The sequence below is a fragment of the Lycorma delicatula genome, chromosome 6, assembly GCF_047948215.1.
Source record: "Lycorma delicatula isolate Av1 chromosome 6, ASM4794821v1, whole genome shotgun sequence".
NCBI classification, from domain to species: Eukaryota; Metazoa; Arthropoda; class Insecta; order Hemiptera; family Fulgoridae; genus Lycorma; species Lycorma delicatula.
Window position 1 is genome coordinate 150657302 of NC_134460.1, and position 24908 is coordinate 150682209.

At 31.3% G+C, this 24908-nt stretch overlaps 1 protein-coding gene across 1 annotated transcript in view; it reads right to left on the minus strand.

Annotated features, from left to right (window-relative positions):
- The window catches only part of LOC142326957 (uncharacterized), an 86564-nt gene extending 62698 nt beyond the window's left edge, over positions 1-23866 (minus strand). Inside the window, exons 1-5 of the mRNA XM_075369690.1 lie at positions 23826-23866; positions 23126-23288; positions 16195-16583; positions 10352-10502; positions 6331-7370 (exon numbers count right to left, since the gene is read on the minus strand). Coding sequence (XP_075225805.1) covers positions 6331-7370; positions 10352-10502; positions 16195-16583; positions 23126-23270 — 1725 coding nt within the window. The 5' untranslated portion in view covers positions 23271-23288; positions 23826-23866. The remainder of the gene's footprint in view (positions 1-6330; positions 7371-10351; positions 10503-16194; positions 16584-23125; positions 23289-23825) is intronic.
- Between the last annotated feature and the right edge of the window lie 1042 nt (positions 23867-24908).

Below are 24908 nucleotides of genomic sequence, written 5' to 3' on the forward strand. Positions count from 1 at the left end.
CGAGTAATGATTATTTTATTAAAGCGTAACTTCATTTCATCATGCTGATGCACAGGTAATTTTGGTTTACGGAATAATTTTAATTTTTTTTTCTATTTGAACAAATATTCTGTAATCTTTTACTTTTTCTATTGACATACAAGGCTTCAAGGAACTAAGATACTGCTACATCTATGTCTTCAAATGAAGCTATAATAATTTTGTAAGTATGCAGGCAAATTAACCGCATATGGACAATTAACAGTTCCAAAACAATACGTACCAGTGTTTCCTAAAGTTTTTAAGTTGTGACAAATTTGTTTACAAAAATTTATGTGTCCACCCGATACACACTTTGTTATGAATATATTTTTTAAATACATTTTACAATTACACTAAATCGTGCATACAAAAGCAAAACCTACAGAATGTTGCTACAGAAGTAAATGAAGGTGATCTTCTATAGTCAGGGGTTTTATATACAATGATTGAATGTTTTAGAAAATCTGACACAAAATAGTCAAAAGTTTTGAAATAGCATACACCTCAAAAAAGTTGAAGTGTACGCTGACTGATGTGTGGGCTGAAGGCTAGTAAAGATAGTAACTTTAATACAGATTTGAATATTAGATCGTAGATACTGGTGTTCTTTGGTGGTTGGGTTTCAATTAACCACACACATCTCAGGAATGGTTGACCTGAGACTGTACAAAACTATACTTCATTCACATTCATCCTCTGAAGTCACCTGATGGTGGTTCCAGAGGGAAAAATTCTCTAAGAATTTTCCTTAGGGATATTTTTTAACAATTAAAAAATGATATCTGTAATAAACCTTTTTTTTGCAAAATTGCATCCCCATCCAAAAAATGTTGTAGTCATGTGCTATGTTGTGACATCACAGGTGAGCAGTAGAATTAAATTAGTAAATAATATTTAAAATAAAAAAAGTATTTGGTCTGACCAGGTCTTGAACTCAATGACCCAGTTGACTCAATACCTGGTACATTAAGCCTCATGGCTATACCAGTCTGCCAACCATACAAGCGAAACTTGTTCTATGTAAGTTGTGAAATTACATTAGTTTAATTAGTGCTGACCGTCGCAGTTAGTACCGCCACACCCATGTGAATTAAATAAACAAGAAAATATTACATTTAAATAAAATGATAAATATTTTAAATTAAGTTGAATATGTAAGCTGTGTATCAGAAACAACGCACAGTTCTAAGAGTTTCCCGGAATGTGACTTTAGCTGTGTGACAGGAAAGTCCTACACTGTTTTGTCAACTTTTTATTTTTTTAATAAAGTAGCTGGTATGTTAAATTTTCAAAAGGAAAATATATATCATAAATTGGAAATTAAAAAAATTTAAATTATAGAAGAACATTCAAAGTTATTTTAAAAATAAATGTGTCACTACACAACAAATTACCAGTCAAATTATTTCTGTGGTTGTTGGCTTTACATTACTGATGAACAGATAATGTAATGGATATGCCATCAGTAAACAGAAATTTGTAAAAGTGAATTAGTGAAGACCAAAACTACTTTTTGAGATAACATAGTTAAACTGAATGGTCAATAACAGGATGGTACTGTTATAACAATAATATTGATTTGATAAGCAGGAATTTAGTTTGTGTATTAGAAAATTTTATAAAACTCCACACAAAAATTAGATAACTTGAAAAATGCTTACACCAGTTTCATTTTAATAGATTGGTTATTACTATGAACCTCTATCATTGTTGTTAATCTCTGTTATTGCTCTGAATAACATAGAATTACATTTTAGTGATAATGTATAACATTGCCACATAAAGAAATTCAAGGGGAAAGTCAAGGTTTTTCCACTAGTTTTCCCAATAAAACTAGTAGATCATTTAGGGCAAGGTTTGCAGAATATTTTAGGTTCTCCAATCTTGTAGATAATCAATAAAAATTCAATCACCGATTTGGATACAAATTTAAATATAGTAGAAATTGTAAAAGGGTGTGATAATAATAAAAATTAAATATTTTGGAAAAATATTATATATACAAGTATAGACAAAAATTTAATTTGATTAATGTTCAGACAAAATTTGATAATGACTTTTTTTTATCAAAGCCGCTTTAGATAGCAGCACATTTATATAATTTAAATAAATTCAAATAACTTCAGTACAGTACTGTATGTGTGGCTAGCCACATAATAAAAAAATTTAATTTTTTAATTTTGTATTCTTTAATATTTATGACTACATATTTTTGTTATAATTTTAATGGTTTGAATTTAATGTGTGATTTGGAAGAAAAAGTTTAACCGATGATGAGGGAAAACCTTGAAAGTGCTATTACAAAAAAATAATAAGGATAAGGTAAAAAGCATTATTACCAGATCGTATTCAAATATAATGATTTAATTAAAAATATAATAAAAATACAATCTAACAGAGTTGGTAATAATGACATTAGAACATAGGAGAATATTATGCTTTAAAGATTAAATCATTCCAGTACTGGACAGCAGAATTACATGTACACTCATAATATCATTCAAAATTTCACAATACAAAACATATTTTCGAATAAAATGACAAATCATTAAAAGAATATGTTTTAATGTAATAGATATAAAATTTAATACAAACTGAAGATGCGAAACTGAACTGAATTTAACTGATTCAGAACTAAAATATAAATATAAATATCATCAGTTTAATTAAATATTTCTATCATGACTGAGGAATTGTATGACTGAGGGATTGTACAAAATACTTTCATGGTAAAATTAAGGTAAGATATGTCTGATCTAACTATTCGTACCTGTTCATATCAAACACTTGCACCTGGGGCAGTTAAACCTGCATCCTTCCCAGGCGGTCACCAATGAAGCCATGAGGATTCTTGAGGAGTACAACCTCGAGGTCCTCTCGGTCCAGGAGCTGTACACAGTTGGGGATAGGGTGGTCAGATTCCACGGGGTTGATGTCATTCATTGTCATGGAGAACGGCCACTCTCTGCGATCGTAGTTGGCTCGATCTTGTTGGGTGTCTTCTGCATGCCTCAGTTTTCTCATTAGCAATTCATCGTCATGCAAGTCATGAGAGGTACATGTTGTACTGGTGTCAGGATACTTCCAGCTTGGATGGAGTATCAATGACTTGTTGGTAAAGTTGGGGTGGACTCTGGATGGTCTCTCGAGCATCAGAGTGCTGGCTGCTCTGGACAATAACGCTAAGTCTTCTGCCTGAGGTTCACCACTCACTGACCCGAGAGGTGCTGGTCTTGCACAGATTGTTGAAGCCAGGAACCTCTACTTGCTTAACGAGCCAGAACAACCGCTGACTTTCTCTTCTGAAGTGGGGGAAAGTTACATCGATGTCACCTTGGTGACAGGTGATTTGCTTAGGTGTACAAGTAATTGGACTGTCTGGCCTGAGGCCAGTGTGAGCAATCATAGAGTTATAACTTATGAGATAGTATACAGAGGTGGTCCAAGAGCTCTAGATTTGAGTCGCTATAACCTAAGGAACCTGGATCAGGACAGGCTGTGGCGTAAATGTGCGGCTACCTTACAGGGGTTGAAATGGTACATGGAGCACAGGGTGGAAGTGGAATTGATGGCTGAAAAATTCAGCCATGCTGTTATGCTGTTTGGGAATGATCCAGCATCATCCCCAAACGAGGATTATCGTTGATGACGTGCGCACTGAGGATCTGTGAATCTAGTGGCACACTTGTAATGAGTATGTTCATGTCATTAAGGAAGCCAAACTCAAAATTTGGCAAGACTCCAAAGACTCCAAAGCTGCAGCACAACCCCTGGCAGCTCGTGAAGTCATGTTACCGGCCAAAGCCATTGCAGATGCTGTCCAGTGTTCGATGCGGGTTTGGTGGTTGTGACCATACTTTAACATCTGTGGCGACTTACCAGGCCTTCCTGGATACTCTGTTTCCAGATGCTTCAGAGAGTAAAGCAGAAGTCTGTGTTAGGGCAGGTGAGACACCATCCCCTGGCATATGGGCTGTGGAACCCGTAGATATAGACAGAGTGGTTTCTCAAACCCTGAGAAAGGCACCGGGATTTGACCAACTTGACCCGGATATTTTCTATCATCTGCTGCCTGTCATAAGAGAGCCGCTTGGCAGGCTGTTCTCAAGGTGCCCTAAATTGGGGTTACTTTCCGACTTGTTGGAAGGTGGCTTTGGTGAGAGTGCTCTTAAAATCAGGAAAGGATCCGAGTGAGGTCAGCAGTTATCAACCCATCAGGTTGCTTGAAAGGCTAATTGTGGAATGGCTCTGGGAAAGGATTGACATGACTACTTCTAAATCGAGGCCAGTATGGCTTCATGAAAGGGATTGGCACTGAGGATTGCATCTTAAATGCTCTTGCCAAGGTAGAAAGCGCCGACTGTAAATATGTTTTGGGAATTTTTATTGACATAGAAGCAGCATTTCCTTCCTTATGTTGGAGTTCTGTCCTCTAAGAGTCTGAATGCCGAATGTTCCCGTAGCCCTGCAGGCCGTAGTATGTGACTACTTGTCTGATTGCATGGCTCTGTTTAAGGATGCGCACCTAGTTGTGGAAAAGTCTGTCACCAGGGGAAGTCGTTCTCGGTCCTTTGCTGTGGAACCTGGTATTCGACAGATTTTTGGGACTGACATTCCCAGAAGGAGTCACGGCCCAGGCTTTCGCCGATGACCGTCTCCTGTTAGTTCGTGGTAAATCACGACCACAGCTAAAAGACCAATCGCAGGCAGCTTTGTTAACCGCAGAGGGCTGGATAGTCATTCAAAATTTAAAGATTTCTATGCTCAAGATGAATTTTATGCTTCTCAAGGGTGCAGACAAATTAGCATGCAGTCATAACCCCTATATTATATAAAGGCTGTGTAATCAGCTGAGTTTGTTCATAATTACCTAGGTGTTTTGCATGATGAGAAGTTGCTGTTTAGCAACCACATTAGGCAAGTAGTGGCAGATGCTGTCCCTGTGATGCACAAGCTTAGGAGGATTGCTCGAAAGGATTATGGGCTGTTGGGCCATCATTTGTGTAGGGTGTACTGAGATGTCTTCGAAAGTATGACCTCTTATGCGGTGTCTGTTTGGGTACATAGGTTGGAAATAAATCGACCACTTATTCAAAATTTAAGGAGTGCCCAGTGTAGAGCCTTAATTGTATGTACTGGTGTTTTTAAAACAACTTCCTGTGAGGCTACCACTGTACTGGGAAAGGCTCATCCAATTGATTTATTGGTAAAAGTTCGAGCGGCCATGTAGAAATTGCAATGAGGCAGAGAGGCCAAGGTATTGAGATGTGGTTTCAAGCTGGGCCTGTAACGACACTGGTTCTAAATTTTGAACAGTTGCCCATCTCCCACCTGCAGAAGAGGCTTTTTTACAGCCTCACAATGAAAACACTAAGGGAAGGTCCTTGTATCGATTTATACAGGATCTGGAGGGATGGTATGCATCCTTTGGTTTTTAAGGGCAATGGGAGTCCAAGTGCTCTCCAGCCATGTAAATTTAAACCAATATTGTTTCGGTTCCGCCTGGCAGCTGATGGTCTGTACGGGGAGGTCCAGGCAAACGAACACATGATGTTCAACTGCACAGCTCTTGGGAGGACCAGAACTCAGGCCACCCTGGAACTTAGAGGCCAAGGGAAAATTGACCACTCACAAGCAGCGAGTCAATGTGGCAAGAGCTGCATTGTTGGACCGCGTGGTTGTTTTTGATGTGGTTGCTTTGTTCAATCAACATCAGTAGTTTTTCTAAGGGAAAAGACTCCTACTGTGCTGCTGTAGGAAGCTAACCAAGAGATATGGCTGGCTACCAGCCAGATTAAGGCTCCAAGCACTTTAATGGTGGACAGGTACTTGCTGGCATTCAGCGGCCTAGTCATGACAACAAATTGCTGTCTTTGACGAGATAAATTTAATTATTGATAGTCATATATGTTTTAGTAGTTGACGGGGTGCACCTACCCACTTTAGTGATATACGACAGTGGGCAGTAGGACATGCAAACAAGTTGTGTGTGGTACCATGCTCATTCCACTACGCTTTTAGGTTAGCTGTAGGAGCTAGTTAGGACACTGGTCGCTAAACTGTTTCGAGGTTCAGTAGGCGTTTGTGACAGAGACATTCGATCTTATGGTTTAGGGCAACCGAATGAGGTGGTGGCGGGAGAAATGTGAAGCAAACCAGTGTATTTGTTAACTCAATATTCTATACTAGGTGATTTATATTATTTAAAATATATTTATATATATATATATGTGTGTGTGTTTTATTTTTTATAAATAATAAAACATATGCCATAACAAAATAAATGAACACTGCTTTAGAAAACCTTACCTTTAAATCTGTAATAGTTTGTTTACTACTGGAGTTAAAATTTCCATACAATCTTCCATCATTATCATTTAAATTATTATTATCTTTAGTCAAAGCATCAGTATTGTCATAGTTATAGCCATTTATACGGTTATAATCATCATCATCAGGATAATACTTTTTAATGTTACCATATTTTTTAGATTTTGGGCTATGCATTATATTACATGAGCTGGTTTTCTTTTTACTGAATGAACAAAGTCTCTTATCATCTTTAAATAAACTATTATCAAATACTTTACCATCAGTATCAGTAGTTTTATTTTCTGTACTAATAAATATGTTTGTCGGTACATCTTTTACATCGTAAATTTTACTTTCTTCATCACGAACAATGTTTTTTGATAAACATTTTCCACGGTGTATTTTTTTATGTTTTTTATTACGATTAAAAACATATTTTTTATGTAAATGAGAAATTTGTCCATCATCATCATCACCTATTAGGTCAATTTTTTTAAACTTTTTATGAAATTTGTAAATTTTTGTGTTATCACTGTATCTGTTTTTATCATGACTGCCACTACATATTGTTCGATTACCTTTTACAACACAATTCCTACTTTTTGAAGTATCTTCAGTAGTTACTTCGGAATTTTCTAATTCTTGATCTTCATCTTCATCCTCATCATTATTTATATCTGTATGAAATTCAGTAGTCATTTCAATAGTTTTTAAGTAATTACTTCGATGAGGAGCATTATCGTTCACTTTTTGTTTCACTTTTGTTTTTTTTTTAAGTTTTGATGCTGAAGTAGAAGTATCTTGAATAATTTCCTTTGTTACTAAAACACCTTCCTCATCTTCAATATTTTCTGTTTGTCCTTCTTCTTCCTCTTCTACCTCCGGTTCTTCATCTTCAACTCCATCACTAGAATCATTAGGTAAACTCTGTTGCGACTGATCTATCGCTTCAGGTTCCGATTGTTCCCCTTCATTTCTGTTATCCATCTTATCATTAGTTTTTTCTTCTTGCTCCTTATTCATTTTACCTGGTTTAGCTGCAAAAAAAAAATAAAAATATTATGACGCAGCAACTTTGTGACATCGGGTGGTAGTCCAGTGAAAACTGCATTATTTAGTTATTGTATTATGTGTGTTGGTATCAATGTTATGTATGCTGCACGATTTTTATCGCATTTAAAATGAGTGATTTTCATGAATGATGAATTAATATGAAATATTGTTGGAAAAATCCTTTACAGAAACATTTTAAATGTTACAAACAGCTTACAGGGATGAGCTTTTAAGATGCACTTAAAAATTTGACTAATGGAAATGTTTCAAAGATGACCATGAAATTATTATACAAAATTTAGGCATGAGTCGCACTGCAGTGAAATTTGTGTCTTGCCTTCCAACTTATGCGCATAAACATTATATAGTTAATGTGAATTAAGAGCTTCTGAATTGAGCTAATGAAGAGAAAATTAAAAAAAAATGTATCATTACAGGAGATGAGATGAGTGTATAAATATGATGTTGAAACAAAATCTCAATTACCACAGAGACTATCGAAAGAGACCTCATGACTGAGAGCAAGTCATGCTAAGAGTTTTTTTTTTACTTTTTGTTCACTACTAATTTATTCCAGATGTCAATACAAAGAAAATGGAGTATTATCTTGAAGTAATACTTCATGAAATATCTTCATGAGACTTTATGAGGATTTAATTAGAAAAAGGGCTAGTGATATCAGATTCAAAATTAGTGAAAAAAGCTATATTTTTCATCAATTCAATGATGAAATTAAAAATCCTCTCATCACTTATGCACAAAAAACATTGAAAAAACTGTAGAGGAAATGGGTAAATTTTATCTGGGAAATAATGTGACATAGTAGTAGGAACATAGTAGTAGTAACTGAAATATTCATGAAATTCATTACATGTACAATAATAAAAAATAAGCTGAACTGTTGGTGTTAATAGTATTATGACTGAATTATACAATTCCTCCTCTCTTTCATGGAAAAAAAAAACTGATAGTAAAGTACAATTTTTTTCCAATATACTATGTTTTAAATATAAATTTAATTTTTTGAAATAAGTTTCATAATTTTTCACTGTTCTTATTTTTTCATGTACACATCTCTTAAAGTAACAAATTATGGAAGTTGTACAGCATATAAACAAACGTACAGACTATTGTATCCTTTTATGATAAAAAAAAGAACATTTAATAAATCCCAAAATGAAAATTTTACTTTTCTTGAGAACTGTGCCCACATTTACTCCCATTTTATACATGGAACCAAATTTTATTGATAGTTATACAATTTTTAAAATTTAATAAGTCACCAGAAGTAATTAATTCATTAAAATACGAAGATTCATTTATTCTCTTTTTTCTTAAATGCATGTCCTAAACTCATCCTGGTATATTTTATGACTGCATATGATCACTAGGGACTGTTTGGGCCTTGCAGTCCTCCCAGTACTTTTTCATACGTTCCGATCTTTGTGTCCTTTCTTGTGTAAAAAATGGGATGCAGAGGGGATAAATAAAATTGTCCCCAGATTTTGCATAATTAAGGTTATATTTTTTTTTTGATAATTTTTTGAATATTAATAAAGCAAACAACCTTTATAAAAAAAATCTTTTGCTAAATTTCACCCCACCCCTAAAATTTTAATTTTGGAGAGTAATAGAAGGAACTATAAACAAGGGGTAACTTTTGTTGCATTTTTTAAAAATATTTTTATAAGCAATTATAAAAAAAACACCTTTTATGTAAAAGTTTTTTTTCAAAATTGCACCTCCACTCCAGAAAAAAGGAATAATTTTGAAATGTTGTAAAGGGCAGAACAGTGGGATCTTTTTTGTTGCAGTTTTTTCTATTAGCATCTTGTTGGATTCATACAAATTTTTTTATCAATGTGTGGGGGGGTCTTAACCCAGCCGCAACCCCCCCCCTTCCTTAAACACCCAACATCCTGCTCAGTGGCCAGACTATTGCTGTAGTTGTCTGCTATGTTGTGACGTCACAGGTGAGTAGTAGAATTAAATAAATGAATAATATTTAAAGTGTAAAAATTTATTTAAAGTGGCCGCTAGTACCGCCACACCTATGTGAATGAAAATGTGTGCATGTGCTTTAGTTAGAATCATTGAATTAAATAAACAAAAAATATTATATCTAAATAAAATGATAAAACATTTTAAATTAAGTTGTGTGTGTAAGCCAAGCATCAGAAAAAAGCCATGTGATGGGAAAGTCCTACAAATATGGTGACACCTTTTTTTGTTTATTTTAATATTTTGAATCAGTTTCTAAAGTTTGGCTAACACCTTCTAGGACACCCTCTGAAGGAAATTTTACAAAATTAATTCTGCTACTTTACAAAGTATCCCACAACAAAAATTGAGATGTGGTTTTAAGAAAAGTTTTTTTTTTACAAAATTAGAAAATTTCATTATAATTATGTCAAACAGTTCTCTCTTTCTTGAAACAAATTATAATAAATGAAATTTTTAAAACTTTGACAATTAAAAAAAAAAAAAATTGTATTTATTATTTAAAATGTCCTTACAGACATTAAACTCATTTTGATGACAACAAAAAAATTAAGAGGGCAGTGCTCCCTAGTATATTTTTGAAATATTTTGTGTAGCCTAAGTTTGATCAGCTCTAAGATCAAATCAATCTTCTAGTTTTATTTGATTATGCTATTCAGGAATTAAAGTTATAAGAACAGTAAAAAAATATTTCATGCAGGACACAAAGGAGAATTTTAAGGTAAAAAACAAGAAAAAAAAGAAAATATTTCTAGTTTGCTCAAACAAGCAATATTAATTTCTTCTGAGTTTTTATCTCCGATTCTAACCAAAATTTTTATAATGCTAAAAATGATTTTTTAAGGAAACAGAAACACTTTTAAATCCTACCTATGCTTTAAAAATAGATATCTTTTGAATTAGCATAAAATTAAAACTAGCTCAATAATCTTTGAAAATTAAAAATATTAATTATATCAGTTACCTTTGACTCCACATGCACTTCCTTTTAAATCATCACGATTAAAATCCTTTCCCTTTCTGAAAATAATATGTCCATGAGATCCATCATGCGAATTAAAATGCGAAGTAGGTTCTATAATAAAATCGCCATCTTTTGATTTAATAAACCCTGCCTGTAATGAAAATTAATAATAAATAAGTCACATACAAATGTATTCAATCGCTGCAAACTTCAAGGTAATATCTTCCTCTCACTCCTGTGCAAAAAAGAAAAGAAGTACATTTAACTCTTTCACTATGAATTTTTTTTCTTTTCACATTTAAACATTGTAATTATTTAGCGTCAAAAGAATTTTGAAAAATCTTTGGTTAAATAAAGGCTAACTAATATTTTATCAATAGAATATTTTCACTGAACAGAACAATACACAAGTTTTTTTTAAAAAGCATCTGGCTAGTAATAGGACCAATCTATTATCTGAGTGAGCTCAGAATAATGAATAGACTTGAATAAGTGTCAAGAATAGACTTTCTTTTTCGCTTAGATGGCTTGGGGTTGTGTACTTTTATGGTAAAAAGCCACTGTCACCCTTAATGTATATTACAAATGGAACTGATCTGGACTGGAAGTGGATTGATATCAGGGAAGTGTCACATTATTCAAGTAAGTTGAGATCTTTATTTCATGTACTAGTGTAAAATGTTTTTTGTTGTTAATTTATTTACATGTGCATCTGTAATTTATTTACATGTGCATCTGTAATTTATTTACATGTGCATTTGGAAAAGTAAATTTGTGCTCAACGCCTGTTCTGTGAGTGTGATTATGTATCCAATCTTATTTAGAACACGGTGATGCAAATTTACTTACTCTTTGATTGTTGTGTTTACCAATATGTATTTTATTAGTTTTTCTGGTTTTTATTAGTTTGGACTGTGTATACTTTGCTCTATTTTGACGAACTACCCTTCTTTTATAAAATAGTATACATTTTGTAACACTTTTTGGTTAATGTATTTTCTATCAGAAGTTTTGCTTTGATTTATTCTCTATTTTAGGTAGCATGCTGTCCGTAAAAGTGGATTGGAAGTCATTATTCATTTTATTCTATTGAGGATTCTGTAATGAAATCTAGTGATCAGCAGATAAAGGCACATGGATTAGGTTATGCAAAATGTGTAAGAAAGTTTTATGTCTTATTTTGAAAGAATGGAGTTAAGGTAGCAAGTCATCTGTTATGTTCATATTCTGCAGTAAGATGTAAATTTGAGTATAAACAGATTCTGTTAACAGATCTAAGAAATGTGTGATGTTAACTTATGTTTCTCATGCTCAAGAGTACGATGTTATCAACATGGGTACCTCAGTAAACATTTTATTTGGGTTTCTTATTAACAGTTATTGGGTAGTTTGACAGTTTTCAGTGTGTTGTAAAAATACATAAAATCAGCAATTAAACTATCAAAATGCACTTATCAACAAGTATAGAAATTATATTTAATAACTACACTAATAAAACTGCATTAATGAAAGTGGACACAGATTAACTCATGAACATGTACAGACATTACATAAAACAAAATAAGTTCATTCTAAGAATGAACTTATAAAAATAGCACACACAAAAAACTTAATAAAATGTGTAAATGTTACACATAGAATATAAAAATGAAGATCTCAACATACTTTTAAAAATATGATTAACATTTTAAATCTATTATATAAAACTACATTATGTTAGTGATTTATATATATATATATATATTTATTACTTGGTTAACTTGCTGAAGAAATTTCATTTTAAATTGGTGCCAATTACAACAGGATATCTGAATCTCTATTATTATAGGAAAATGCTTTTAATTAAGTACACAAGACCTTTAGAAGAATAAAAAAGTTCCATTAATTAGAAATTGTCAAATATATATTTTTAATAAAAATTAGAATGGTATTGAAAAGTTGCATAAAAAAGACCTACTTTGTTACCATATACAAGGGCCATTCACATCAATCTGGGACTGGAGTGTAAATGGAGATTCCTGCGCATTCTGTTAGTTGTACACATAATGTACAAATATCAGCCATTACCATATTTTGGTTTGCTTGGCATATCTCCTGCCACCATCCCATTCGGTTGCCCTAAAGCATAAGACCAAATGTATGAGCCACAAATGGCTACTGAGCCACGAAACAGTTTAGTGACCAATGTCCTAACTAGCTCCTAGAGCTAACCTAAAAGCATGAGTGGAATAAGCATGGCACCGTAGACCACTCGCTTGTGTGTCCCACTGCCCACTTGTTATATATCACTAAAATGGGTAGGGCGACCCCGTCAACTACTAAAACATATATGACTATCAATAATTAAATTTATCTCGTCAAAGATAGCAATTTGCTGCCATGCCTAGGCTGCTGAATGCCAGCAAGTACCTATCATTAAAATGCTTGGAGACTTAATCTGGCTGGTAGCCAGCCAGATCTCTTGGTTAGCTTCCTACAGCAGTGTGGCAGGAGTCTTTTCCCTTAGGTAAACTATCGGTTGAACAAAGCAACCGCATCAAGGAACTCCCACACAGTCCAACAATGCGGCTCTCACCACATTGACTTGCCGCTTGTGAGTGGCCAATTTTCCCCTTGACCTCTAAGTTCCAGGGCGGCTGAGTTCTGACCCTCCCAAGAATTGGGCAGTTGAACATCATGTGTTTGTTTGACTGGCCCTCTCACAGACACACAGCTCATCAGCTGCCAGGTGGAACCAAAACAAACATCGATTTAAATTTACATGGTTGGAAAGTACTTGGGCTCCCGTTGCCCTTAAAAATGAAGGAGAGGCATACCATCCCCCCAGATCCTGTATAAATCTGTATAAATTGCAGCCATTACCATATGGCACACAGTCATGAAGCTACATTAAACAACAAGTCAGTTGTAAAAAACACGGCATCCATTGTAGTGATGGATATGAGGAACAGCATGTTGTAAATGAAATTTCTCGTGAATGAAGGTATAAAACTCAGGAAGATTTATTCGTGACTTCTTGCACAATATGGTGATGAGGTGGTTAATCTCAGTCAACATTTGAGTGGTGCAAACATTTTAAAGAAGGTCGTACATCAGTGAGTGACGATTCTGGTCAAAGTGGTTCAGAGCCAACAAAGTCATGGCCTCAGTGTTTTGGGATAAAAATGACATCATTCACATCGATTTTCTAACCCGTGGAGTCAATATTAACAGTGAGTACTACTGCAAAGTTCTTCAAGATGTGCACAATACTCTCAAGAAAAAATGACCAGGTGTGATCACTAAAAGCATTCTGTTTCTGCAGGACAATATACGACCGCATAAAGCCCATTGCATGACATGACAAGATCTTGGAGTTATTGCATCAGCCCCGTACAGTCCAGACTTCGCTCCCAGTGATTTTCACCTGTTCAGGCCTTTAAATAGTTTCTGGAAGGCCAGAATTTTAACAGCAATGATGAGGTGAAGCAGTTAGTCCTATATGGGTTTCAACATAACAACTGATCTTTCTACAATGTCGATATTAAGCACTAGTGAAAAGCTGGAATAAATGTAGCAGGGGGTTACAAAAGAAAATAAAAATATTTTTTACTACCAGTAAAGTATGTTCTACATTTACTAAAAATTAACAAACCCAGATTGATCTGAACGCTTCTCATACCGTGCTATGTAATTTAGTATCTACAATACATTGATGTGTAGTATATTTATTTAATTAAAACTTTTAAATAATTACGTAAAATACAGTATCACTAATTTAATGGAAAATTATTTAAGAATCCCTTAACTGGGAAGTAGGATGTGTTTTACACAGTGTTAAAGAATATGTAATAAAAAATGAAACAATATTAATAAATAAATAAATTTCATTGTATCATATATGCAATAATTTTTTTCCCATATCCTAAATATATATTTTTGCCTAATTAGAGCTACAAAAGCAAGTTCAACAAGCGTGAAAACAATAACATCAGTCACTCAAGGTAGTAAAAAAAATTATTAATAACTTATATAATATAAATAAATATGCTATATCGGGCAAGCAACTTAAAACCAAATTGCTACGAATTAAATACAGTTGTGGTATGCAACATTTATGAATGAAATGAAAATGAAGTTAAATTAAATTTTGTACTGTATATTAGCAAAAATTTACATATTTAACATATTTTTACAAAAGATGCTTGATGCGAGTGCTCTACATAGCAATAATTTTTGTGCTCTAGTGGTTTCTTGTGCCGTTGATTTCTTGTTGCATCTTTGCCTTCAGTTCATCAACAGTGTGGGGCTTTGATTTATAAATTCTATCTGTCAAACAGCCCTAAAGAAAAAAATCAAAACAATGCCATCAAAAAATATTGGGCGTACTACACAGTTACCAGAAACAGCACACCATACACCATGATTTCTCATCGTGAAGTGGACGCTCAAATATCTGTTGAAGAATTGCAGTTCACCATTACTTGGTCTTGTGTGTCAACATGCCCAAATAAATGAAATCATGCCTAGTCTGACATAAAATATAGTATCGGGTCTATTTATCCATCAACAATGTTTTAGAGAAACCAATACAATAATTAAGACATTTTGGTTTGTCTGTTCTATTAAGTTGTTGCACAGTTGTTACACGATACGGTTTCAAATTTAAATCGAGAAGAACCTTATAGGAAAATGTGAATTTTACACCACTTTCTTGTGATAACTTATATACTGATTTTTTAGACCAGCAAAAATTCTTCTTTGAATATCAGCTATAGGCCACGGAGTCCTAATGTAAAGTTATTTTGTTTTGCATTTGAAACTGATATTTTTAGCCATTTTTTAATCAAATTATGTAAGTTACTTTTTGCTGAAATACTGAGCATTCGGAAATTTTTCCACGAATATGTCATGCATTTTTTAAAGAGATTCAGATCACACATAAGCTTCCACAATAAAAATTCTTTCCTCGATCAAATAAGGCATTTAGAAACACAAATGCAAAGAATTAAATTATACTGCATAACATCTCTCAAGTGACTGTTAATCTCTGATGAGATTAGTAACATTCAAAACCATTGGTAGCAGTAGTAGTAACAACATTAATAAAGGTGACACTCAAATAATTGCTGTTCAAGCCAGCTCTGTTTGGTTTAAAGCTGCTCACCCAGTAAAATTACATTATATTACAAAATTTTGGTTCGGTTAGTATGCAAAATTTATATTATTAAATTAAAAGTAATTTATTAAATCTTTGTTAATATGTTCCATACTTTTTCAAAATAACATATACTGATAAAAGCATATATGTAAATGTAGAACTGTTTGGAGTTTAAAGATTGTTGTGGATTTTCAACAATGTCTAGGAATGAAATGATTGTACATCAGTTACTTTATTTAGGTACAACAGGTATTTTACTTCTAATGCCGCAATTGTCTTCTATTTTGGTGCTGGTGTGCATTTATGATAAAGTATAGTGTAATGTATTTAAGATGTAGTAGTTTATTTAAATAAAATATTTCTGTTGTTAATGTTTATGTACTTGTGATTTATTTCTAAGTGTAAACGCAAATATTGATTGTATGTTACTATGAACAAGTAATAAAGTCTACAGAGTTTAAACTTGATTCAATTAGTCATTAAAAATGAGTAATTTTCACCACTTTTCTTTTCTTTTTTTTTTAATGAACAAAACCACAGAAAATTTATGATAATTTTAAAAACTTCAAAAATAATATTTTAGACTGACAAAAGTGTACTCATTTAACACTTGAATAAATGATAAAAAATATATTTAGATAAAACATAAAAAAATAGATGAACTTCCAATAAATAATTTATATAAACAAGATAATGAACATACCAATCCTTGGCAAGTTGCTACAGCGACTTTAGAATTTGGATCATTTTGAACTACACCTTTATAATAACATCCTTTTCTTGGTGCTGTATTAAATTTTGATTTACCAACATTGAATTCACTATCAGCATGCTTATGTTCAACAAGTAATGATGGTCCAACTATATCATAGTTCGGCATTAAAGCTAATTTTAATATTTCACCATTATTCATTGGGACATGGTAATGTAATTCATCAGTTTCTTTAATTTGACGTTTCATTCCCCCTTTTTTAAAAAAATCAATATCATCATCAAAGAAATTAGTCACATTATGCGACAAAAATTTACCATTTTTCATCATTTTTTTTGGGTAAACCAAATCATAATGTGATACAGATTTTGTAAAATATCCTGAAAAATTAAATAATTTATGATTAATTCTAAAAGTAGTAATTAAAAAAATATCATGTTAATTATCATTGATTGATTATTATCCATATTTTTCAATCTGGAAAGCATTACAGGAATTTTATTTTAGGAGTGGTTATTCAATTTATGTGACAATAAGTACGCGGTTAATTATGAAGCCCCTAGTTAACAAACTGGTATATAGGAAGTTGTACCCTTCTTTAGATCACACCAGTAGCAGACTGGTTGTAGAATTCTGTCTCGGCAATGAGGTCAAAATCAGGAAGATTAAGTACAAGGAAAAGGAATAATCTACCCAAGGAGAAATTGCAAAAAGAGACCAGGTAATCAACTCATAAGATAGCTTCAAGCCTATTTTTCTAGATAGTGGGTGGCAATTACACCCCACCTTCATGAGACCTAAGGCATTTTTATCCAGGGTAAAAGTAGTAAAATTATTATTCTATGATTTTGCAGAGACAAATTTAAAAACATGCTGAAAAATGTTTCAATGAGCCTGTAATATTTATAAATTTTAAGAAATCTGTTTTTTATTTAGTTAAAATATAACAATTTCTACAATGTATATAATCAATAGATTGTTTCACAAGTGAGCAACTACGATAAGTATTGCCTATTGCCCGAAAATAAATAAACAAATAAATATATATATATATATTTATCACTGGAAAAAATATATGAAGTGAAAATGAAAAATTTATAAGTGAAATATAGCACTGCCCAAGAATTTAAATGGAAGATATCATGGAGATGCCATAAAAAACAGCATCAAAACAAGCCATTTGCTTCATTAATGGAAGAAAAATTAAAAAAATCTATGAATTACCAGAGGTGGAAAAATGAAAGACAGAATATAAGAACATGAAGGATGAAGAAGATAAGAGGCTCTACAGAAAACTTAATAAATTAAGGAGCGTTATTACTCTCCTTTGCTTTTAATACTCGTATATTTATTAGAAGGAAAGGAGAAATGTCTTACAAATATATGCTTAGACAAGAGATTCAGAAAGAAAAGAACAATATGAATTAATAAAAAGTAAAATCAATAACATAGAATAAATGGAGGAGGTCAGTATCAAAGAAATTGCCAAAAGAAATGGTTAAATGTTGGAATATTTGGAGAAACAATAACAAAAGTCATCTTGATCTCCCTCTACAAGATTTAATAGAATGGAGGAGGAAGTTACACAAGCAATAAAATAAGTGAATAATGGAAAAATTGAATGGACTGTCATTAAGAAATTAAGAAATTAATTATTAGAAATTAAATTAATTAAGAAATTAATTAGAGTCATTAAGAAATTAAGAAATTAAATTGAATAGCTGTCATTAAGAAACTCAATAAGGATTACAGGAGGTGATAAGATTGTATAATCTACTGTTTAAGTAGATGTGATGTGATGTGATCCACTGTGATGTGATGTGGCCAGATTTTCTTTAAACAACCAAAAAATCAATCCCCAAAAAGTTATGATAATAAACTGTAAAAATCACAGGAAAAATAATTTTGTATTCAATAAACATTCTTCTGTGAATTTTGAATAGACAGACTGGAAAAATGGAACAACGGATTACAGAAAAATAGAAATTTAGGAAGAAAAAGACACAAAGATAGTTACTGGGTTAATAAAAATTACTGGTGAAATATATATTCAGAAAAAGGTAAAGGAATATCTATAAGTTTTATAGATATAAAAATAGCATTTGATTATGTCAAATGGGATAAACTGACAGAAATGTTAAAAAAGCAAAATAGGCTGGAAAATTCCATTATGAAAATATGGGATGCACAAACCGAGTGGTTTCACTTAGGAAGAGAAATGATGCTACTTATCCTCAACTTTGTTCAATGTAAAATAAACAACTTTATTCATATAAAAGTAAAAAATGCTTAAGAGAATAGAAGAAATTCTGTACAGAAGAGAGAAAATCAGTTGTACAAGGTTCACATATATATGTGATGAATCAGATAATTTCAAAAATAAAAGGTATTATGACAGAAAATAAAATGAAAACAATTTTTAAGAAACAAATGAGACTAGAAGACAAGTAAAGGATTAAGTAAAACAATACAAGTACTTAATAGAACTTTACATAAATAAGTTTGCAATTACTAACTTACAAAAGTAAACTATTAAATTTATAAGTAAATTGATAATTTGGAAGTAATATTAATAACATAATTTGTAAATTTATAATTTTTTTTTATTATATTTACTTTTTGTTTGTTAACATTAACTGAGCCACTTTGGATAATACTCTCCAGTATGTTTCTCAACAATTTCTTTTGTGTAAATAAGTAAATTCATATGAATAATCAAATAAGGACAGACTCCAGAAAATTGAAAAAAGAAATTTGAAGAACCTGCATCAATAAAAAGTACCAGAAAGATGGGCAGTGGTGGATTGTGCCCAACAAAGTCATGTACCAAGAGTTAGAACCCATCACTGATCCATATGTAAGAGCAGACTAAGATTCTTTGGATATATCATGAGGATGCAAGATTCGAAGACTTCTGAAACAGCTAGTACAGTACAATCTCGACTTGAAAAACAACAAAACAGGATGCAGATGGATTAAAGAAATAGGGAGGATCTGAAGGAAATTGGCCTTATATCAGAAGACACCATAGGTAAGATAAAATTAAACAAGAAAATCAAAATTTCTGAGATTTGGATAATGGACTGACTAAAGTGATCGATCCTGTATAGTAATAAAATATAATAATAATAATGAATTCATAAACGAAAGAATATATATAAACTTTTAAACTAAGTGATCAATAAAATTACTATTATCTTCGATAAAAAAAATATACATAATTGCTACTTAGCAATGATACTTATCATATTTATGGTAAGCTTACTATCATTATGATAATCCATAAAATTAATTTATACCTAAATAGAGTAGAAGACATTGAAGCTTAACTTCTAAATATTTTAGACTGCTCCAATATCAAAACCCAAACAAAGTTGCCACATGGGAAATATTTTGTTGATAACATGTAAAGACCAAATAGAAATATCTAATTGATAATAAAACAATTAAGGTATGAAAAATTTCGAAGATAATATTTTTAAAAAATCAGATGAGTTAGGGAGATTTTGATATTTCTTGAAGTGAATTGGATATTATGAAAAAATTACTAATTACATTTTTAGCTATAAGCAAAATATTACAAAAAAATCAATAATGCTAGTCTCAGCTATTTTTATTTTCTTGTTCAAAGTAAAGGAAGTATTGTGATCGCAGAAATTTCGGTTTTCACATTTTAATGGATATATTCATTTTGACTAGTTTGGTGTGACATCTATATGTACATACAAGATGTGTTCAAAAAGTAAAGACAATTTTTGTTTTTTGGGAATAATTTTATTTATTTATCTACATTAATGTTATCCCCTTCAAAATAGTCCCAATTAGATATTATACAAATATGCCAGCGCTTTTTCCAATCCCCGAAACACTTCTAGAACTCGATCTTTGGAACGGTGTTTAGCTCTTTCAGCTATTTGCATTTAATCTCATCTAACGGCCTTTTAAGGTTCTCTTTATTTTTGGTAATAGAAAAAGTCACACAGGGCCATGTCTGGCAAATATGGCAGCTGGGGTATCATTACAGTGTTGTTTTTGGCTAAAAATTGACTAACAAGCAATGAAGTGTGAGCAGGCACATTATCGTGGTGCAAAAAACCATGAATTGTTTCACCACAAATCCAGCCGTTTTTTTTTGGATTGCTTTCCACAAACAATGTTGAAGTTGTAGGTAATACTCCTTATTGATTGTTTGACCTTGTGGCAAGAACTCATGATGCACTATGCCGTTAAAATCGAAGAACATGGTGAGCATAACATTCACATTCGACCGTAATTGAGCTTTTTTTGGTCTTTGTGATCCAGAATGCCTCCACTCGGAGGATTGAGCCTTAGTTTTGTCATCATATCCGTAAACCAATGTTTCATCACCATTTATGTTCAGTAGTTCTGCATCGTTGTTGACTTCATTTAGTGACTCCTGACCAACTTCCATTTGCCGCTGTTTTTGTTGAAAATTCAACAATTTTGAAAAAACTTTTTCTGTCACACGTTTCTTACCCAAAACATCTGAAAAACTTTCATGGCACGAGCCAAATGATATCCCACCATCATCAGCGACTTCTCTGATTGTGATTCGACGATCATTCATAATAATTTTTTTCCACTTTTTTCAAGTTTTCAATGGTTGTTGATGTGCTAGGGCGTCTGGGGTGCTTGCCATTCATCTTCAACATCATCATGACCTTCTTGGAGACACTTATACCACTCGTAAACCCTTGATTTATTCATAGCAGACAATACAAAAGCAATATTTAACATTTTTAAAACATTGCTACACTTTATTCCATTATTATAGCAAAATTTAATACAAATTCTCTGATCCATTACTTATATAAATAAAAAATCGCCAATCGTAGCAAAATAAGTATTATCCTTTTGACAGCTGACAACAGACTAAACATCCAATATGGCTAAAAATGTACAGATACTTTTCAGATATGTTTATCAACTCAACAACGAAAAAATTCTGAGAATCAGGCTAATACAACCTGCAAAATTTCAAAATTCTCATTTCTTTTTGAACACACCTCATACATATGTATTTCACGTAACTCAAAAATGATTAGTTGTAGGATGTTGAAATTTTGGATTTAGGACTGTTGTAACATCAAGTTGTACACCTCCCCATTTGATTGCAATCTGCTGAACCAAAAGTGCTCAAAAAAGCCCAAAATCCAAAAGAAATTTGGATTTTAGACTTTTTTAAACTACAGTAATAAGCCCTCATTGAGAGCTTTTCAATGATATATCATAAGTGGTACTTATTTTCATTCATTCCAGAGTTATAGTCAAATAAAATTTTAATTAATGAAATATTTGGATTTTACAAGGGAAAGGCACATCGGTTCAAATGACTTCATCTCCTTTTTTTAACTTTTTTTTTTTAATTGAAATATATTGATTAATTAATAATTATTAACCTCTGACTGTAAAATTACAATTAATTAAAATTACAATAAATAATAATTCAATAATAACACTAAAAAAAATGAAAAAAATAATATCAGAAGTTATTAATGAAATAAAATTTTATGTACTTTTAAAAATGTGTGTATGTAGTTTAATAAGCATACAAGGAAGTTATGTGGTGTCCACATCAGATTTTTAATTTATATTAATGGTTTAGATATAGTCGTCTTAACCATTATGCATCAACTATACATACGACAAAACCTTGAATTGAACCTCACTGCTACATTCAAATTCAATTAAAATTCATTTATTTAAAAAGATCTGAACTTATGTCCAATAGGATAAAAAACAATGATCACGAGACAATTTATAAATATTTGCAGAGGTAAAAATATAAAAACAATTCAGTCCCATAATATTTCACAACAATTAAGAAAAAAAATTATAATTATTAGCATAATTGGGAATTGATAGTCTAGTAAAAAATACAGCAAAGAAATTTAACTACCGGTACTGTTGCATATCAGTAAAGAGGTAATCAATTATTTTTAACTCTAAAGTATATTTTAATATTGTTTACAATTTCTTTTAACCATGTATGCACCTCAAAATAAACAAATGTGTCTGTAAACAAGACAATGCAACAATCCTCGCACAGGTAAGAATATAAAACCAATCCAGTCCCTTAATATTTTACAGCAATTAAAAAAAAATCATAATTACTAACATAATTGGAAATTGATAGTCTAGTAAAACATATAGCAAAAAATCTAACTACTGGTACTGAGTTAATTTTTAAATTTTAGAGTTAATTTTTAACTCTAAAGTATGTTTTAATATTATTTACAATTTCTTTTAAACTTGTATGCACCTCTAAAATAAACAAATGTCTGTAAACAAGTTTATTATTACTTTTCCGGCAAATATAGCTAATACCTATATTAAAGAACAAGGTATGGTGATCATGATTTTATTTTAAATGAAGTAAATATGATTTCTAATTTTACTTGAATTAAATTTAAAAGAAAAATGACTTAGGAAAATTGTTAAAATAACCATCTGTCATATTTATAATATTTTTCTTTTTAATTTTTGAAAACAAAAATCTGAATTTAATTTCATAAATAAAAATTAAACAAAATTATAATTTGAAGAAACAACTTTAAATTTTAAACATCTATAAAAAAAGTAATGTGCACTTCATAAAATTTAGTATAATAATTACACCTCAAGTCTTCAAGAGAAAATGGGAATTTTATTAAATTAAATTACTGCTTATCAATAAAAATATAAATAATAAAATGATAGTTCGGCAAATGCAGTTCAGTTATAGACTGGTATAAAAATAAGCATAAGTTCAGTTCTCAAAACAAAGAGTAGGATTATATTTTCACCTGTCAGTCAATAAACATTTTCCTAAAAATTAGATTACATTAAAACTGAAAGTAAGTTTAGCGCTTCAAAATTGTGAGGATTGCATCCCAGGTAAAATAAAATAAATGATACTAACCTTGAGAACTATTGAAAACATTTGTTGTATTCTCCCCAGTAGTGGAACATCTAACAAGAACTTTAATATTTAAAGATGATAAAAACAAAACTATTTTCAGTAAAACGTAAACCGGTCCCATACTACATAATGAATATAAAAGCATGAGCAAACTGTTATCATTCTGAAAATAAAAATATATAAAAATTATTTACAAATAAAATTAATAAAAACATAATTCAATCATTGTAATATGATTGAACAATTTCTTTCTTTTTAACACAAGTTTATTTCTTCTTACTCTTTTTTGTTTACTTATCAGTTTATAAAAAAAAACAAATTAACTTATCAATATTTTGCTGAAAAACCAAAAAAAATCTTTTGTAATAACTTTTAAGAAATGTAGTTAGAATTAAAATCTGTTATCAAAACTAACAATTATTATTTATCTGTAATTAAAGTAAACAAAAAAACTCCAATTACAATTCAAATAGTATTATTTCACTCGTGAAAAAAAAATTAATCAATTTTTTAAGGACTACACAAAATAGAGGTTTTGTAAAGAATAAGCAGAGAACTTATTAAAATAAAATTTTAAAAATTATCCTGATAACACACCACATCTCTGTTATTTATTACAGTAAAACAAATTAGATGTAAAGAAATACTTTTACAAAAAATTAAACACAATTTTAAAGATACAACAAAAATTAAACTTAACTGCAAAGCCACTACTTCATCTACAGCAGTTTAACATTTTTGAGGTTAGATGTTTGATCAGCTGAACTCCATACTCTTACGTAGACTAGATTTTTTTTATAGGAAGTTTAGATGAACTGCAGCAAACCAAGTTTTAATAAAAGAAATGTGATACAATAATTTCTGTCAACTATCTTAGACTGCACTCAAAATAAATATATAATAAAAGAACAATTCATTAGAGCAGTAAATAAGAAAAGTAGAGTACGGTTGAAATAAACAAATGAAGATTTTACCAAAGTGAAGATGTTTTAACCGATATGTTTTTAAACTCTTAAGTTGATTTCAACATTTATCATAGTAAAATGTTAATTTAAAAATATCCTCTCTTTCACTTTAGATGAAAATAAACTTATCGGATGAAAATAAATTTCTGAAAAATATTACTTCAGTTTTCCAAACAGATAAAAATAAATGGTCACAACTAACAGTGAGGTCATGTATTTCTGAAGCCACTCTCAATTTCTAGTTATAAAATCATAAATTAGGTGAGGACTATGTTACAAATTAAAGAAAACATTCATTCATTTTGGTATTTAACATAGAATTTTAATTTATTTCTGGTGTACCTTGCTATTGAAACTTAGTTCACAGAAAGATTTTATAAGTTAAGAAAAAGCCATTTAAATTGTTTTGATATTACTTTTTTGTGTTTTTTTTAGTAGTTCCATGTGGAAATTATACACTACCATGGAATTTCAGTTACCTATTATACACAAGATCCTCTCGAAAGTCTTGCTCACTTGACTAGATAAACAAATGGACCCATGCATACAAGAATATTAGATTAGGAAAAGTAGATCTTGTGCTGAACAGATTTTGAATCTAAAATCTATAATTAGAAAATATAGTGATAGTCTATGTGCATTTTATGAGGGCATGTGATTCCATTGACAGAATATCATTGTTCAACATACTCACAGAATTCGGTGCAGATGAAAAAACATTGAACCTTGGGCTAACCCTAACGGGAAGAATATCAAAAATTAAATTCAAAGGAGAAATCTTGCAGCCATTCAGCATTTAGGTAGGTGTAAGTCAAGGA